This window comes from Podarcis bocagei (genome assembly GCF_964188305.1).
Source record: "Podarcis bocagei genome assembly, chromosome: 5".
Classification (NCBI taxonomy): Eukaryota; Metazoa; Chordata; class Lepidosauria; order Squamata; family Lacertidae; genus Podarcis; species Podarcis bocagei.
This window is the reverse complement of record NC_138129.1, coordinates 44,975,609-44,994,977: the sequence shown is the minus strand read 5'-3', so window position 1 is coordinate 44,994,977 and position 19,369 is coordinate 44,975,609. Positions and strand designations below refer to the sequence as shown.

The 19,369-nt window shown below is 44.1% G+C and overlaps 1 protein-coding gene across 2 annotated transcripts; it reads left to right on the top strand.

Annotated features, from left to right (window-relative positions):
* Positions 1 to 18,472, top strand: OPTC (opticin). Of its 2 annotated transcripts, none has more exons than XM_081195291.1 (7): positions 1 to 924; positions 5,077 to 5,299; positions 6,577 to 6,730; positions 10,971 to 11,129; positions 13,338 to 13,540; positions 15,328 to 15,423; positions 15,983 to 18,472. In XM_081195291.1, the coding sequence occupies exons 2-7, from the start codon at positions 5,084 to 5,086 to the stop codon at positions 16,151 to 16,153; spliced, it is 999 nt and encodes a 332-aa protein (XP_081051417.1). In that variant the 5' UTR covers positions 1 to 924; positions 5,077 to 5,083; the 3' UTR covers positions 16,154 to 18,472. The 2 variants fall into 2 exon arrangements, with proteins under 2 accessions (XP_081051417.1, XP_081051418.1); XM_081195292.1 differs by lacking the exon at positions 1 to 924 and adding an exon at positions 3,991 to 4,483.
* Positions 18,473 to 19,369: the final 897 nt, after the last annotated feature.

Genomic DNA, 19,369 nt, shown 5'->3' with positions numbered 1-19,369 from the left:
TAATCCACTTTAAGTGAGCAAGCCAAAATTATGTGCTTGAATCCCTCCCACCACCACACAGACATACAATACTAGCATTTTGGAGGTCACCATGACCCTAAAAATAACCCTAAGAAGCCATTATTGCAAGTAAGAGATATAGTATTATTATTGGTGATGGTGGTGGTGGTAGTAGTAGTAGTAGTAGTAGTAGTAGTAGTATGCTTTAGTCAGGCACTAATATAATTTGAAATACAGTGGTACCTCGGTCTACGAACAGCCCTGTTAACGAACTATTCGGTGAATGAACTCCGCAAAACCGGAAGTAAGTGTTCCAGTTAGCAAACTTTGTCCTGGAAAATGGATGGAAACCAAACAGTGAAAGGGCAGTGGGAAGCCTCAGTAGGAAAAGTACATCTTGGTTTAAGAATGCTTTGCTTTAAGAACGGACTTCTGGAAGGAATTAAGTTCGTAAACTGAGGTACCACTGTATTTAGGAAGGTTCCCAGAAGCAGTGTTTGTCCCCAGGGTGTTCTGTGTGAGTTGAAATCATCCCCACACTACAGACCAGCTGCTAACTTTCCAAACCTACACACAATTGCAACAGAGTCTGAAATGTCACTCCCAGGCCTCCAGCATTTCATCCCAACAACAAGACCAGCTTCTTGGAGAAAAGGTTTAACTGAGCATGTTTGCTCTCTGGTGGACTTTGTTAAGGTAGCCATGGGGGGTAAAATGGGAGGGGTAGCCTGGTGACAGATGGGCTGAATAATCATCACCCTGATTGGCTGCCCTTTCTGCCTGCCCCTGCCCACCCCTCACATCTGCACAGTTGTGTTCCCTCCTCACTGCCACCACTCTCATTAAAAGCTTTTCAGTCCCATCACACTTGGTGCTACAGGAACACCGAGCCTCTTCTCTCAAGGCAGGCAAGCAGCAAAAGTGGTATGTATGTCAATAATTTGCTCCTCTTCCCCTTCCCTCTTCGTTGCTAACAAGCAGAGCTCAAGATCTTTCAGGCTTGGTTCAGAGAAGTTACAGGCATGAAAACTACCCAGGGATTGGGACTATTACACAAAGCACGAGTTTTTCCTGCAGGATGAGGCTCAAAAGCTGGCCATGATAGTCCCAGTGCTGGATATGATCAATGGAAGATCTGTGGGGAGTAATGACCACAGTCCTCACTTAAAGGCACCTTACTAGAATGTTCTCTTTTAGGGTTAAATTTACTTGTGTCCGTATGTATGCATGGGGGAGGGGGCAGAAATGGATGTTACAAACAGATTTCTACTCAGATATGTACATCCACCTATCAATTAAAGACTCGTGTGTGTGTGTGTGTGTGTGTGTGAGAGAGAGAGAGAGAGAGAGAGAGAGAGAGAGAGAGAAAGAGAGATAGAGCACCTCTGATAATGTTTTCATATTCTGGCAAGCTCTTCCAGATCCTAAAGGCTGTGTGTGCACACAGATGTGTGAGTACACCTATGCTAGGACGCGGGTGCCACTCTGGTCTAAACCACTGAGCCTCTTGGGCTTGCCGATTAGAAGTTTGGTGGTTCGAATCCCCACAATGGGGTGAGCTCCCGTTGCTTTGTCCCAGCTCCTGCCAACCTAGCAGTTCAAAAGCATGCCAGTGCAAGTAGATAAATAGGTACCACTGCAGCAGGCAGGTAAACAGCATTTCCATGTGCTCTGGTTTCCGTCACGGTGTTCTGTTGCACCAGAAGCGGTTTACTCATGTTGGCCACATGACCTGGAAAGCTGTTTGTGGACAAACGCAAACGAGATGAGCACCTCAACCCCATAGTCGCCTTTGACTGGACTTAACCGTCCAGTGGTGCTTTATCCTTTTTTTACCTACACATATGCATTCCTGTAGAATAGTCATGTGTGTGCCTATTTTATTATTTAAATACATTTAAATATCTATATACCACTTTCCTGCCTGATGGTCTACAAGGTGGTTCACTGAAGTAAACACTGCATTGCAAAAGTCTAAAGAACCACTATCCACGCAACCGCAAAGGCGATACAATGTAAGAAAGACAGCAGAAATTAACCAATAAAGTAGAAACTGTATAACAAATGTATAACCACAGCATATAAAAAACCATACCTTAAACAAAACCATCAGAAGCTGTGGCATTTGAATGGCATAAATGTCATTCATATCTGACAAATCGAAAGGGGGGGGTGTTCCATAAGGTTGGGAGCATCATCACGAAGAATGACCTTTCCCCTGTTGCTATCAGCCAAATCTCCAAAGTCAAGGGTGCCTAGAAAACAAGTTAGCTCTTCCAGATCCTAAAGGTTAGATTCAAATATCTGGGTCCCAAACCATTTAGGGATCCGAAGGTTAAAACCAGCATTTATAATTGTGCCTGAAACAAGCTTAAGTAAATGTAATAATGTAGGCTTCTTGTATGCTTCTGTGGGCGAGCTTCTGTGTCTGTTTGCAAGTATTGGACATATGTGATGCATTGCTGTGGGAACATATTTGAATTTGTGTGTCTGTGTGCATGCACCTAGGCTTGTGTAAACACCATGTACATTGATGGTTCTATATATATAATCATTATTATTATTAATCATAAATACACAAACAGATGGAATAAATGCGTTGGCAAACACATTACGATTCAAAAATGGCTGCTGTCCAAGCACTGGCATCTTCCGAACAAAACAGATTCTTATTCCAAGAGAAGTTAATCGGTTTTAAATTCTGTCACTCAGTCTCTGTCTCTTCATCACATTGTTCAGAGGGGAAACTTTGTACCAGACTCAGAATGCCTCAACCACTGGACCTCTTCCTTGTAGGTGGCCAAGGCTATGGGTTCTAGTCCTGTTCCCTTAAAGGTTTTGGATCCTTTTTGTTTTGTTTTGCCAATTGGGAAGGAAGGTGATGGCCTGGTACCCTGGTCCTGAATGGGGTAACTGTGCCCCTGAAGGACCAGGTGTGCAGCCTGGGAGTCATTTTGGACTCGCAGCTGTCCATGGAGGCACAGGTCAATTCTGTGTCCAGGGCAGCTGTTTACCCGCTCCATCTGGTACACAGGCTGAGACCCTATCTGCCCACAGACTGTCTTGCCAGAGTGGTGCATGATCTAGTTATCTCTCGCTTGGACTACTGTAATGCGCTCTATGTGGGGCTACCTTTGAAGGTGACCTGGAAACTACAACTAATCCAGAATGCAGCAGCAAGACTGGTGACTGGGAGCGGCCACCGAGACCACATAACACCAGTCTTGAAAGACTTACATTGGCTCCCAGTACGTTTCTGAGCACAATTCAAAGTGTTGGTGCTAACCTTTAGAGCCCTAAACGGCCACGGCCCAGTATACCTGAAGAAGCGTCTCTACCCCCATTGTTCTGCCCGGACACTGAGGTTCAGTGCCAAGGGCCTTCTGGCGGTTCCCTCGCTGCGAGAAGCCAAGTTACAGAGTACCAGGCAGAGGACCTTCTTGGTAGTGGCACCCGCCCTGTGGAACACCCTCCCACCAGATGTCAAAGAGAAAAACAACTACCAGACTTTTAGAAGACATCTGAAGGCAGCCCTGTTTAGGGAAGCTTTTAATGTTTGATGGACTATTGTATTTTAATATTCTGTTGGAAGCCGCCCAGAGTGGCTGAGAATAAATTAATAAAATAATAATAATAATAATAATAATAATAATAATAATAATAATAATAATAATAATAATAATAATAAGCTATTGCATCTCCTAGTCATGCTTTCATTTCCTCGGCTGTGAACTGAACCAAAAATAGCTTTTGACAGGGTTCATGCACTTGGCAATCTGCAGGGCAACCTGCAAAAATGCAGGTTAAGACCTAAGGAAGAAGCATCCTCTTTATTGTCTGCAACTCACCAAGTTGCTAATGATGCCTCAGCATTCCCACTGGTGGCAGCGGAAGCTTTAACTCCCTCTTTCTGAAGCTTTGCCACCCTGTGTCTGAACGTCCTTTTCTGCTGCAGTCAAATCTGGCTTGTGAGTAAGAGGTGAAGTTGCTCTGGGCCTCTCCAGCACGGCAAAGCAGTCAGGCATGAAAATGACTGAAAGGGGTAGGAGATTAATAATCCCCTCAGGGCTGGAAGCTTCAGCCATTTGTTCCCTGGCGCTGTGAACCTCCACTGCTTGTCCCCCCCCCCACTCCCTGCCGCCTGCAAGCTCTTTATGAAGCTTGTAGTGGAGCTCCTTTTGAAAGTGCCGCAGGGCAAGGTCAGGCGGTCTCTGAAAGCACTGGAAGGTATAGTAATAAGGAGCTAAAGTGGAAGCTTTGATGAGGAGTTGGAGCAGGAAAAAGCAGCAGCCAGATTACTGAGAAGGCAGAGTTGGAAGCGTGGTGCTAGGAAGAAAAGGCTAGTGAGCAGAAAACAATATTGAGGCTCCTTAGGATCTGGCTCTGCCACAGACAGTGGAGGCTGCTCCAGAAGGGCAAACCAACCTCAGTCTGCCCTCAGCCAACTCCTGCCTCAGAACATAAGAAGAGCCTACTAGATCAGGTCAACAACCCATGGTTTTATTTATTTATCTTATTTTATTACACACATAGCCTATATTTTTCTCCATGGAGCTCAGTGTGGTGTATGTGGCTCCCTCACTCTCCATTTTATCTCCACAACAGCCCTGTGAGGTAGGTTAGGCTGAGAGGCAGTGACTAGCCCAAGGTCACCCAGTCAGCTTTGCCCTGCATTCTCGAAAAGGGAGTCTGTAAGGGGAACCCAGTGTGAGGGTTTCACTGCAAACCTGAATTCTTGATTCATAGGGAACCAGGGTCTTGGTGGTGTTTTCTCAGTGGTGGAAGGAAAGCACTCAGTTTACGTTCAAAAGCTAGCTCCTTTCTTTCCTCTACTTGGTACTGAAAGCAGGTTCTAGACCATGCTCTGATGTCAGGTTTTGAAAGGTTCTGCCCATCACCATCTTACTGGAGTCTCTTACAACATACTCATACTTACAACATACCCATACTTTTATGGATGCAAAATTAAGGCCCAGGTAGGCCAACATGCCAAAGGGTCTGTGTCAGAACAAGGAATGGTACTCACCTCGTGCTGGCTTTCTTATGGTGCTCCTGCTCTTCTTTCTCCCCACTCAGGCACAGGATGCAGACTGCAGCCTTGGTGGGCATAATATCTGCCCTTGCTCTGGCTCTGGCTGTTCCACTGAAGGAAGATGGAAAGAAGAAGGAGAAGCACACATCTGCCACTTATGACAGCCTGGATTTAGGCAACTATGACCTCAACCTGGACAACTATGGAGAGGTCATCGATCTCAGTAACTATGAAGAGAACTACGATTATGGGGACCTGGCATCAAAGGTACTATAGAATTGCCACTGAAATGTGAGGTCTGTTATTCAGCAGATTGTTTGTCCTGCTCAGAATCGCAGCTTTAAGTGCCTCCCAATAATTTAGCTGTCCCCAATATTCATACTCTGCCTTTGTAACAACCCACTAACTCTTGCCAGATGGTTGTGTATATAGTGTACACATGCAAACTGGTATATTCTGCTTGCAGAATTTGGATTACCCTTGGGCCAAATCACAATTCTGGGTGTACAGTGTGTCCACACTTATATGTAGACATAGTCTATAAATCCTTCACCAACGCTATTGTCGGGGCAGTTCATAGGCAGCCATAAATATGCTTAAGGAGACCAAAGTCTTAAAGAGCAACTGCATGCCACTGCAGTAGGAGTGGGGAGATTCAGATCAGGACCATAGTATGCTGGGAGGGGGACCTTCTCCTCCCCTGCCATGGCGCCAACAAAAACGACACCAAAGGGAGATTCCATCCAATTGCAGCCAAGAGGGGGATTCGGAGACTGCAGGAGGAGGGTTAAGATCTCAAATTCTCCACATGCCACTGTTCTGTTCCGATTCTGTCACCCTCTCCCCCTCTCATAACCAACTACATTTACTAGTTAAAGCAACATTTTAATGTAACTTATGATTTAGCCCTCAGAAACAAACTAAATGAGATGCCGTTTCTGCAATTAATTGAATGATTCGATTTTTTCATATAAAAAGGTACCTGATCCAGACTGAGGCCCCTGTATATGCAGGTAGGAGGTTTTAACCCTTTGTCCACCAGTGCAACCTTAGTCTGGATCCCCCCTCCAACGGCTATTTGCATTGGAAGGAAAATGTCCAGTCGTGCAAATGAGAGCTTTTCTTCCCAATGCAAGTAGCAGACACAAATCTTGGTCAGAACTGCAGCAGGTGACAAAACGTTAAAGCCTCCCTCTCTGCCTACCCACTGCTACCAGGGTCCTGATCCAGATCAAGACCCCTGCATCCATACATAAAGAAATGTATTGTGATAATCAACTGGCCTCTAATATGGTGAACTGCAATTTCCACAAGAAGGGTGACATTTCCTTTCAGCTGCTGGGAACATTAGACTATGTAACATTACCCCAGCAAGGGACACCTGAAATGTTTGTGTGCAGAAGAAAAACATCATTATGTATGAATCACCCTTAGAAGACCAATCTGGAAACTTCTGCCCTACATATGACTCGGTTTCCCCCTCTGTAAAATAGACTCTGAGCATCATAACTAATGCAATCACAAGACCCTTGCTTTACTAACAGATTGAGGTTGGCACCCTGCCTCCTGCGACCAAGAGCTTGGCGGGGCCTCTGAGCACAACAACTGGGGCAACTGAAATTCCACAAAAGAGCCCACCAACTTCCACGGCTGCCAGGCCTCAGGGACCAGGCCTGTTTGGGTCCATAACAGATCAGGGTGAGTAAAACACCGGCACTCAAAACCATTAGTCTTTCTGCATGGAACAAAAACTAAGGATAAGGGTGGCATATGCTGCGCAGGAAATTTCAGCATGAAGCAGCTGGTGAAATATTGCCCCAGTTGTAATGCTGGGGTCTCTTGAGGAATGTGAAGCATCTGTGTGTTTCTTCATATCCGTACAGGATGGGTTCCTCAATAGCTACAATTCATGACTGTTTGGAGTGCCATGTTAGGCTTAAGGCATCACACAATACCTGAAGGCCCAAGGAAGGGATGTTTTGTCACATCTGGGAATGAATGGCTCCTTTATTCTTTTGGGTCCTCGCTGTGATGATAGCTTCCTTGTCTTTAGCTCAAAGGGGACAAGTGATGGTTAAATAAGAAACAGTCTAAAAGCAACAGATCACTAAATATTAAAAGCTTATTGAAGTTGAACATCCAGAAATAAATAAATCACTAAACACCTGATCATCTTTGCCTGCAAAGCCCTAAAAAATCCGCATATATTCGGCAGCATCTGCTTCAGACTTGCTGTTTAACATATACACAAAAACATTGAGTTGGGTTATCTGGAGTTTTGGAGTACAGCTCTACTTCTCCTTTACATCTGCAGGTGTGGCAGTAGATGGGATGGACCATTGTGTTGCCTCAGTGATTAACTAGATGAGAGCCAACAAACTGAAGCTCAATCCAGATAAGGCTGAGGCACTGTTATTGGGTGGTTCCCCAGACTGGATGGTTTCCTTCTTCTTGATGGGGTTACATTCCCTCTGAAGGAGCGGGAACTCAGCTTGGGGGTCCGCCTGAATCCTTTGCTGTTACTTGAAGCTGAGGCGGCCTTAGTGGCATGGAATACATTCTATCAGATGGGCTGGTGGCTCAGCTTTGCCCCTATCTAGACAGGGATAGCCTAACATCTGTTATCTATGCTCTGATAACCTTTAGGTTAGACTACTGCAACACATGATACATAGGGTTGCCTCTGAAGACAGTTCAGAAACTTCAGCTGGTGCAGAATTCAGCAGCCAGGTTGCTCACCGGGGCAAGACAGTTTGAGCATATTATATCAATTCTGGCCCAACTGCACTGGCTGCCAATTAGTTTCCGGGCCCAATTCAAAGTGTTAGTTTTGACCTAAGCCTTAAATAGCTCAGGACTGCAATACTTCAAGGACCACCTCTTCCCATAGGAATCTTCTTCATGTGCCTCCTCCACAAATGGACACAAGAATGGACCTTTTCTGTGGTGGCTCCCCATGTGTGAAATGCTCTCCCCAGGGAGGCTCACCTGGCTCCTTCATAACTGTGGGTGCTAGGCGAAAACTTTTCATTGTAACCAAGTCTTTGGCTGATTAATATTCTGCGGCCTTTTAAATGTGCTTGTGGGACTATTGATTAGTTTTTGTTTTATTGTGTCTTTTATTATGTATTTTGTGTTCTCATTTTGTATTTTTCTGTTGTGAACCTCCCTGTGATCTTCAGATGTGCGATACCAATTTAATGAATAATATATTATGGTAATAAGCATCCTTCTTCCACCATAAAACAAAAAATTCTGTTCAAGTAAATCCTGCTTTTTTCTTTTTTTCTTTTTAAGGGAATGATGCTGCTAGTGTTGTATTTATCTCTGCTGCCAGCTTTTATATCTTGCCTGGTTTATTTTTGTATTCCTTTGTTGTCCTTATGTTGTTTTTTCAAACTGCATGCCAGCTTTGAGCATTTTAATTGATGGGAAAAGCAGCTCCCAATTCTTTTGATAAACAAACACACCCTGTTGAACATTGAAAAGAGGCGCCTGATTCTTTTCACCTCATCCCCTCTCTGCCCTATGCCCATCCATCTAACAGATGGAAAGAAAGCAAAATTTGCTCTGCTTGTACATTCAAAAAGCAAGCAGGCTTGGGCTCCTTGTTTGAGACAGGAGAGAAGCTTGATAAAGGAGCTGCTCAGAAACAAACAGAAACACCAGCAAAGCACCAAGACTTTAATGAGCAGCGACGCAGCGAAAATCGGACAGAGTAGCAATTAGATTAGTGACAATTAAAATCCTGTAGCGAGGGATAAATATCTTTATTCATTTTCTGCCACTCTGAACTGGGACAAATTAAGTAGTAGGCTGAGCGAAATTGTTGGCTTTCTGCTTTGAACTCCTCCACTAATAGATTTGGAGTCTGTTTAGTCCTCTGAATAGGAGGCTTTTTTATTTTAAATACTCAAGCAGTTTTAATTGGTGCCTGGAATCTTGTCACTTTGACTCTGCAATGGGCTGTTGGCTCCAGACGTAACAGCAGCAATGATTTCTCAGTGCAAAAATAACTCCCATTTCCTTTCGGTTGGGTTTCTCTGAATATGAAAGGCCAAACAAAATTCCTGGGGTAACACCATAAGGTTAATAAGGCAATGTTGCACCCTTTGTATTGGACTTGGCCCAGGCTGATTCATTGCTAAGCAGCTATTTGGACTAGTGGTTTGTGATTCGTCTCTTTAATTGGAATTGACTCATTTGTTCCTCTTTTTTGCCTTTTAAAAGAACTTAGCACTCACTTGTGAACAGAGCCAATCTGACACCCCACATTTTCCATATCAGGACATCATAAAAACTTGGCCTGCTGTTTGGTCGTCCTCTCACCTGATAGCAAAATGAGAATGGCAATTCCTTCTATCCCATGCCCACAGTTTTCAGAAAATATTTGAGTCTTGGAGAAATAGCAGATCTATCATTTATCTCATACATTTCAATCTTACCCTTTCCTCAGGGAGCTCAATGCAGAATACAAGGTTGTTCCCCCTGTATTATCCCCACAACAAACCTGTGAGGCAGCCTAGGTTGAGTAAGTGTGACTGAGCAAGTGACTGGCTCAAGGTTACCTGGTGAGGTGCATAGCATAACCATGTATGCCAGCCTGAGCTCCTTTGGGGAAAGGTGGGGTATAAATATATACCAGTATACCTGAAGGAGCATCTCCACTCCCGTTGTTCAGCCCAGACAGGTCCAGCTCCGAGAGCCTTCTGGCAGTTCCCTTACTGTGAGAAGTGAGGTTAGAGCGAACCAGACAGAGGGCCTTCTCAGTAGTGGCGCCCACCCTGTGAAATGCCCTCCCATCAGATGTTAAGGAAATGAACAGCTATCTGACTTTATTGAAGACATCTGAAGGCAGCCCTGTATCAGGAAGTTTTCAATGTGTGATGTTTTGCTGTGTTTTTATGATGTTGGAAGCCACTCAGAGTGGCTGGGGCAACCTAGTCAAATGGTGTGTGTGTGTAAGTAATAAGTTGTTGTTGTTGTTGTTGTTGTTGTTGTTGTTGTTGTTGTTGTTGTTGTTGCTGCTGCTGCTGCTGCTGCTGCTGCTTGTTGTAATAATACAAATATACATTTTGTTTGTTTTATTGCTATGGCTGGTGGATGATGCAAATAAAGATTCATTCATTCATTCAATATACACAAATAATAAAATGAATGTCCAGCTGACAGTTCACTATGTTATGGCTTTCAAAAGAGACAAATGTTTAACAAGATTTTTCAGGTGGAGAATTCTCAGGATCGGTTTAGCAAACAAAGGAACACAGTAAAATGCAACACCATTTCAATTAAAAAAATAATACCAGAAACAATGCATGATGGGAAAGTATGATGTGTAAATAGAAAAATGGAAAATGCATTTTTTTTTAAAAAAAAGTAATACCAAAATGTGAGCACTTAAAGAATGGATGTGTCCCGTAGCTCTAATCCTCTAAGAATTAAATGTTTGTCTTATTCATTAAAGCAGGGATAGGGAAGTTGTGGCCTTCCAGATGTTATTGAACTCCATCTCCCTCTGAGCCCTTGCCATTATGGCCAGTGCTTAGGAATGGTGGAAACTGTAGCTCAACCACTAGCAGCCCAAATGGCGAGGCAGAGCTACAGAGCCAGCCTCTTGTCAATGGCGTTGCTCAGCTTACCTGGGCAGTGCTGGGGTGAGGCAGGGTGGCCAGGATATGGATACCCCAGCTAGAGCACCCAATTTCCTCTGCTGGTGTGTTTGTGCAGCCACAATCACACCACCACTCTGGCCCATCCCAGTGTAATCCAGGTTAAGCTGTAGCAGTGCTGGCCTCAGGAGAGCAGCTCTGTGGCTTTGTCCCACCACATATATCATTACTGGGTTCAGCAACGATTTCTCCCTCTCTGTGGAGGGCCATTCCTAAACTCTTTCACTGATCAGGCCCATATTGACTAACACTCTCTACCCTGTCTCTAGGTCTTCCCACCTGTTTGGTCTGTGCGTGCATCAGCACCTCTGTGTACTGTGATGACTCTGATCTAGAACACATCCCACCTCTGCCCTTGGAGACCACATATTTCTATGCCCGCTTCAACCACATCAGCAAGATTCAGGCCAGTGACTTCACCGGACTTGGTATGCTATACTCCTTAGGGCTTCTGGTTACAGTTCTCACACTTGCAAGCTGCTTCACCCCATCTAGGCAGCCTTGTCTGTTACAAGCAAAGTCACCTGTGCAACTCTCTGCTCTTCCTCTCTACTCTCCTGAGGGTGAAATGGGAAATGTGTTTGCTACACGTTTGTCTCGGAAGTGGATATTTGAATACCAGAGTCTGTTTTCACACTGGCTCTTATTTCATAATGCAGACTGAAAGAAGATTGGGTCCTTGCCAGATTGCAAGCCAAGAATCTGACCCAATCAGGCCCTGTTTTCATGGCCACAAGGTGCATGGAAGCAGCAGTGGGAAAGGAATTTGGTTTTGGGCATGTCACCACAAATTCTGCGACGTGGTGAAAGACACATAGAGCTGGCACAGCATAGGCTAGATTCCTACAGGCTTTCCCTGTGGCTATCAAATGCTAAATGGATGTGTGAACAGGCTGAAAGTGTGCTGGAAAATGTGAATGGGATGAATCTGGGCAAAATCTGGGTTGCAGTGAGTATGACATAATTGCTGCACTACTTGGAACGATATCCACCTTTATTATGTGCTATCACAATGGATTCTGCAGTGATAACCGTGAGTTGAGTTACTAGTCTGGGCGTGTGATGAAGCAATCACACAAAGCCAGTTTCACTGTTCATCTGGACATAACCTGGTTATATTCATCCCATCCTGGTGGGATTTGGGTGAACTCACCCTTTGATCCCCCAGTCCATTAACAACTGGGCAACTATTTTGAGTTCCGACCATATGTAAAACAAATAAAGATCTGGAATAGGATTCATATGAGCACCAAACTATTCTCTCTTGCACAGCCTGATGTTAATTTGACTCCTGTCGTATATGATCTTTAGTGCACAAATTATGTGTAAATGCAAAAGAAAACCTCAGGACTTTTGCTTGTTCTGCAGCCAGGTGCCAGCATATGTAAGGCACAAAGGCTTCCTCGTGTTTGTGGCTGCAGAACATTAACCCAAAATAACTGTGGCCTAAAAGATTCTTTTTCTTAACAAATAAATATGCCAGGATCTGGAGATGGAAAAGACTGACCAATTTCTGCCAGGCACATACATTTGAGACCTTGTAATGCACTATTCCCAGCCAGTGGAAAGCCTCAAGAGGAATGTGGTTTTCACCTTTGAAGGTTTTGAGCCAATACCAAAAGAAAAGGCTGGCATTTTGCTAGCATCTCACACTGTTTAATACCAGGGGAAACTGGTGGAAGAGAACATGTTCACTTCACAAAGCCTGTCAGCTGTGCAGTTCCTGGGCTGTGCGTTGAAAGCAAGTTTTTTGTGAGAAATCAGTGTCAGAACAGCTAATTTCATTTTGATTCTTTAAAAAAAGAAGAGGTCATATTCAATTCTGGCACAATAGAACTTCCTCTTCTTCTTGTGCCATTTCCAGCCCCTTGTCTGCCCCCCCCCAAATCAGCTTAGGAGAAATAGGGGTACTCTTAAGAGCAGATTTGTTGGGAGGAGAGGAAAAGAAGTCCTCATTGCACCAGTGGAAACTTGTTGGCATAGCACTGGATACAATCCTGTTACAATACCAGAGGGCTCAATATTTCAGTCCACCCCCATCAAAGCCCTAGAGAAAGACAAATACAACCAAACATGTCAAAAAGAGGAAGTGATCCTATTTGGTGCTGAATCTGTGTTACACTCCTGCGCCAAAGAGATCCCAGATTCTAGTTGCAGCTCCCAAATGTTGAGAGAGGAGTGTATCCTGCACATTTGCTTTTATCTTACATTTTGTGCATGTGTTGAAGCAGCTTTTCAGTGGCATGTTTCTTTAGCTGTTTTTATTTTGTTTAAATAGCATATATGTACTCCAGTGCTGGTGTTCATAGTAATATTGTAATTAACAGCACCAAACCGCTGGTGGCATCTGCAAAATTGACAATTTCCCCCTAACCTTGTCAGTTCACCAGAGATCACTGCAACAAGTGTGTGTGTGAGGGGAGGGAGGTGGGTTGAACAGGCAAGTGATGCAAAATTGGGCTTTCACAGGGGCTATCATCAACTACCAATGCGAAAGTGCATCCCAGTCTACTCTCACTCTCTTGGAAGGAATGTGTGGTCTCATTTAAAATAGGAAACACTATGGTAGTGATACGCATTAACTGATTTCCAAGTGATCGCCTGTGATTTGGCTCCCAAAACTATTTTTTTCACAGCAAAATTGAAACGAATTGACCTCACGAGCAACTTTATTTCCTGGGTGGATGAAGACGCTTTCAGGATGCTGCCTTCCTTGCAAGAGCTTGTCTTCCCTGAAAACCAATTGACTTCCCTGCCTGAGTTGCCCAGTTCCATTGTGCATCTGGACGCCCGTTTTAATGCAATCCAGAGTGCAGGCATTCAACCAGAAGCCTTCAAGGTGAGCATCACTCAAATATCTCTCAAATGCTGCAAGGCCTAGATTAAGACCCCTTCCACTATTTGCTGCTCCTTTTTGGATTGTTTTCATTCCGTATTGGTAAGAGAAGGTTGTTCCACATGGATGTTCTGCATCATTTCACAAGTGTTTTGGGGTGGGGAGTGGGGACAGACAACGTGAGTGAAGCATTCACATGATCTAGGGTACAAAGTGATTGCCCCTGGTGTTGTGGACCTCTTAATGGATCTGAGCTATAGAGGCTGATCAATCTCATTGATTGCAGCTGCTTGCCATGTCACTGAGTCACTACAGCCCTACCTGGGATTTGAGCGAATTATCACCAGGTTTGAGCCCTCTCCTTGTGGTTTCTGTTGGGATACTGCCAGGGAGACAAAGTCCATCATGGCCCCCAAGCCGTGTCCGGATGTCCATTGATTTCCCGTAGATACAGTATCAGCAATTAGCGACACGAGCTCCAGAAATAGCCTGCCACATTCTAGAGCCGATGCACGCTCTCTATCAGCAGATAATTCACAGCAGAAGTTGCACGCAGGAGAGCATTATTTACAAGTTTTATTCAGCGTTGATCAGAACAAAGAAAAACATGACTGCCTGCTTCAGTGTCTCCAGACACAGAGAAAGCGAAAACAAAAGACACAACAGAAACATCCTGTGAAACAGGAAATACGCAGACTCTGACTCACAAAGCCTGCTCCCTTTTAAGGTGGAACGGAAATATCCTAACAGTTTCTTGATTTGCTTTAGAACAGGAGTAGGCAACGTGGGGTCCTCCAGATGTTGTCCTAACTCCCATCAGCCCCAGACAGCATAGCAGATTATTGGGGGCGATGTCTATCAATATTTGGAGGGCATCACTTTGGCTGCTCCTGCTTTAGACATTAACCATTGGTGATGAACCCAGCAGTGGAATTCAGGAAGGTCCGGGGATGGAGGCTCCCTTATTATTACCTTGAGGTCTCTGCATTTAACCTTTTGCCTATGTTTTATGCAAACAAACAAAAAAACATAATATAAAGCTGTAGAAAATCAATATTCATTTGTACTACATCCTATGTAACAGACGTTTAGCAGGCTCCAGAGCACCCAAGACTTTTTGCCATCTGTTTGTTGAGCTTGTCTCTTGGCCTGGGTGCTTAAAGGTAAGAAGGCAGCCATTTCTATTCCAACCTGTATGGATTCATAAAAAATTATTCATAATTTTATTCATAAAAATCTTTTCTTTTCTGCTGTAGCTCATTCCCAGCATCTTGCTGTCTGTCTGCTATATTTTTTTCATAAGTTCTGTCATAATTATTGTCACTATTATTGATTTCACACCTGCACTTGCTGATTGAGGCAGAGATGGGGCAGTGGTTAAATCCTATTAGGTTGGCTGGGTGCTTAGAGGTTTGCCAGAGAAAGCAGGATTTGAAGACACCCACTCACCATCAGTTGAACACAGCTCCTGAACAGGTAGATATGCAAACTATAGCAATATCTGCTCCAATGGCTGCTTAGGATGGAATTCTCTGACATCCTTATGAGGAACCACAATTTGATATAATATTTTGGGTTCCTCCTATCATCTGTGGAGGCCCAGCTTCCTGTTGGGTTAGATTTTTACCCCTGCATGAACCCTTAGCTGCTTTGTCCTGGATTTCAATCTGCTAGGGCCTAGCCAAGCTGACTTCTTTTGAAATCTCACATTTCCATTGAAAATCCTGGGATGCCTCACTTGAACACTCAAGGAGGCAAGGGCTGATGGTCCTTCTTCCTTCTGCTTTCAGGATCTGAAGAAGCTGGAGTTCCTTCATCTGTCTGACAACAAACTGGACTACATCCCCATGCTGCTACCTGAGAGACTGAGGTCTTTGCATCTACAGGTGAGAGAGTGACGATGAACTCTTTAAATGAGAGAGGGAGAGGACACCAACAGCCAAAGCACAAGCCTCTGAGAGGCTCAGTCATTTGCCATTCATTTCCTTTTGGATTACTGTTAAAAAGAAACGAGCAGTTATAATATGGGCTCATGCATTATCTTTGCCATTATTTCTCTAATTGCATGTGATCTGTACCTACTGATATTCTTTCCCTGTCTTGCAATTGCGATTGAACCCTAAATGGGGTCTCTTGCCAACCTCCATGACCAACGCCATGCCCCGCAAGAGACCTGGATGCATTCAATCAGGCCTAAGTGTTTTGAAGTCCAGGTTGTAGTCCACCCTGGTCTATAGTGGTGAAGGCCCTTTCCAGCTAGCTATCATGCCCCCAAGGCTTACTGATTGGTCTGCTTTTCCCGTGGAGTCTCAGAATTCAGAACAAGGGAAAACACTAATAACTTTGAGCCTCTTCTTGATCTATGAGTGTTGGTGATTCCCCCCCCCACTCTCCTCCACCAGCCCCACCTGGTGATCGTCTTCGCTTCTCAATTTCCTTCCCTAGAACAACAACATCCAGACCATGCACGTAGACACGTTCTGCAACAGCAGGGACCACAGCCACATCCGCCGGGCTCTGGAGGACATCCGCTTGGACGGCAACCCCATCAACCTGAGCCTCTTCCCCAGTGCTTATTTCTGCCTGCCTCGCCTGCCCACAGGCCGCTTCTACTGAATGGAGCAGCAACCTCCAGCTGGCACCATAAGCTTAAGGGGAACAGATTTCAAGACAAAGTGACCCTGGTATTAATTTCACTGCCAGGAAGATAGTGATGCTGCTGGACTGCTCCCTTGGACTGCCCCCTCTTTCTCCCTTTTTCAACTTACCGTAGTCCTTCTCATTTACTTGAGTATATCTAGTGCTGGGCTGCATAAGCACCATTAATCCTTGATCTGCCAGTGCTGGGAAGAGGAATCAATGACTCTAGTGCTATTTTTAAAAAATTAAGCATTCACTCAGTACGTCTTCTCCTTTTCCTTTAATCCTAATGTGCAACTGTCAAGATACTTGCTAGAAAAGATTGACAGATCAATTGAGGTTCCTTTTCTGAGACTCCACCTTGCAATTTCCTTCCATGAAACAACGGCTCTGTGCAGCTTTTTGACTTGATATCCTGTTCTAAAGCATCTTCTTCAAGATTCACAACTAGTCCAGTTCTGGATCCCTGGGTTGCTCTGTAGCTGACCTTCCATTCTTGATTCCCCACCACCACCAAACTCCCCCAGCCTGACACCACCACCTGCTGCTATTGTAGTTTGGGGACTTTTTGCACTTTTGCAGATGCCCCCTCTGGGTCCTGACCTTTCGACCCTCTTTATTCTGGCAGAGTATCTGCTGCATATTAATTGTGCTGCACAATAACACAGCCTTTTGTGCAAATCAAGGCCTCTTGTGGAGGATGCAGCTGGTGTGCTTCCAAGCCCACATGTAGGTTTGGACCAACACACAGGAGAATTTGTCTAAGGCTCAGATATTACAGAATCAGGACAATGTGGGATGTCTTTGCTGGTCCCAGGCACTCCATCCTTCGCTTCTGGATTTGGGCCTGAAGGACCAAGGAAAGGCAGGGGGTGCATGAAGGGTAAGTTGTAAGAAAGCACAGTTTGTAACATTGCACAACATCGTGGTTGATGGAGGGGCCCAGTTGTTAAGGTATCAACCTTGACTTCTAATTTCCTGGTTTTGTTGAGTTTGAGTCAACTCAAGAATTAAACCAGCATATATATTTTTAATCCTTTAATTTTCCTGGTTTTTGAAAAGCAAATGTATTGAAATATTAGGGTCTCTTAAACATGAAAGTAGCTTTTTTGCAGGAATGATTTTTTTGAATGTAATTGTTAGTTCTCGTTGTATGGCTGAAAAGGGTGTGTGTGGCTGTGGGAGCAGGAGGAGTTCTGTGGTTACATGAGGTGTGTGGTAGTAAAGCATGTATTGTACGGTTGTGTTGCGTTGTGTGGTTGAGGGCTGTGTGAGTGATTGCTGTGGAGGATGATTGCAAGGAATGTGATTGTGTGGAATTTTGTCGTATCAGAAGGTTGCATTGTTGCAGTGGTGGGTGGGGCTATATGGTATGTCATTGATTGGTCAGTTGCAAAGTGTGTGTGGTTGTGTGATGTGTGTGAGTGTGTGGGGTGCTCACAAAAGTTTCTCAAGTTTCCAAAAGTGCCCTGGGCCCCCAAAACATTGGTGCCTCCGTGTCACTATTATATTCTAAAACGAAAGAAATACTTATTGCACATGGACTCCATTAGGTGGCTCCCTCTTCAAACACTGTAATCCTGGCAAAATTCATGCTTCAAAATTCAATTTGTACAAACACCACCTTATTTCTCCAGTAGTTGCTGCCATAGATTTTAATGCAGGAGGAAAATATTAGTAGCTTTTGAACCTCTGTTGCATGCACGAACACACACTCAAACTGGATCAGGACCACAATTGCCTAAAAGGTTAAAGCTGTCTCTAAGCCATCTCCAGCTTTAAAAAACAACAGCTGCTTTTAAAGGCACATATATGTTGTTCACATAACATGCAATTTGGCCCTAAATGTGTGATAATGGAGCAGGTCGTAATTGCTTAGTGCTGTGAAGAAAACACTTGGCATGTGCTCAGGTGCACTATGTGGTTGTGGCAGGCTACAGTGGAGGGAGAGTTAAGATCTGGTTCCATTGTGGTCAGGCAAAGTGATTAGGTCTATTGGCTCCTCTTCTCCCTGAACTGCTTCTATTCCAGCTGGATTATTGCAAGACTTCAAGAATGGATGCCTGAGTCTGCTTCTTTTCTGCCTCCTTTTACCCATTTTTATTGTGTCTTGTAGACTGAAAGCTTCTTAACTTGTTTTTAATTATGTTATCAACGTTGCTATGGGAGGTTTTAATATGTTCTGGAGCCTTCTAATTAATGGTATACGTGTGCAATCGTTTGATTAAAATAAAATACAAACTAAAGTGAAAATTAATTTTCTAAATACTTCTGATTGATTTCTGTTAACCTAATGAAAGCTAAAGGTTGAATCCTGGGGGGTTGTAGCCAGGCCCATGCAAAGCAGGGAAGGGGGAGGGGGGCATTGTGTACACTTGCCCCGGACCTTGGAAGGCTAAGCTGGGGGTGGGGGCCACCAGAGACTGCCTGCTTTTTTGTTTGAGTTTATAATTTTATTCTAACAGGAATCCTGCCCCGGGCCTCAGACAAGTTCTGCATGGGGTTGGTTTTAGCACTAAGTAAATGGTCCCATCAGTGCAAGGATTTCTGCCTGGCCAATAGAACTCCCCCCCCCTTCCCCTTGTAATTTTTTGGGAGGTTTCTAGGAACCAATTTGGGGCGATAGGGCACACACAGGTGGAGGCAATCCTTGTGCTGATGGGACAGTTGAGGTGAGATCCCAAGATAATAAGTAGGTAGGCTGGGTCTACTCTGTAAAATAAAAAGGTGGTCCAATCCCTCAATTTCAAACCTGCATTGCAAAGTTTGTGTTTTTTTTAATAGAATTTTTTATTGGTTTTTCACCTTTTATAAAGACAAATACACACAAAAAAGACAAAAGACAAAAACATGTATAATTTCAGAAAATCCTACTTTCCTAACCTTGTTCCCTGACTTCCCCCCACCCCCTTCATGCATCCCCATTCCCAAAATTGTGTCAGCAAATTGGTATTTCTCTTCTTAATCATCTTAAAATTACCTCTTTTATAAAGAAAAGTAATTTTTTTCTAAGTTGGACTCAAATTCTCTTCCATTGATTTCCCAATTTGTCTTAAATAAAAGTCATATTAACTAAACCCAAAGGTCTTGAGTGTTTTTACAATTCTATTCTTCCCTCCCTCCCATCCCCGGTTTTCGTCCCTTCCCAGTACATATCCAAAATATCAGTTCTTAGCCTGGGTTCCTCACGTC

Excerpts from the sequence above, each read along its gene's own strand:
- OPTC (XM_081195291.1), top strand. The coding sequence starts at position 5,084 with ATGCAGACTGCAGCCTTGGTGGGCATAATATCTGCCCTTGCTCTGGCT. Across the intron at positions 5,300-6,576 it reads ATGGGGACCTGGCATCAAAG|ATTGAGGTTGGCACCCTGCC; the intron begins GTACTATAGAAT and ends CTTTACTAACAG. Across the intron at positions 15,424-15,982 it reads TGAGGTCTTTGCATCTACAG|AACAACAACATCCAGACCAT; the intron begins GTGAGAGAGTGA and ends TTCCTTCCCTAG.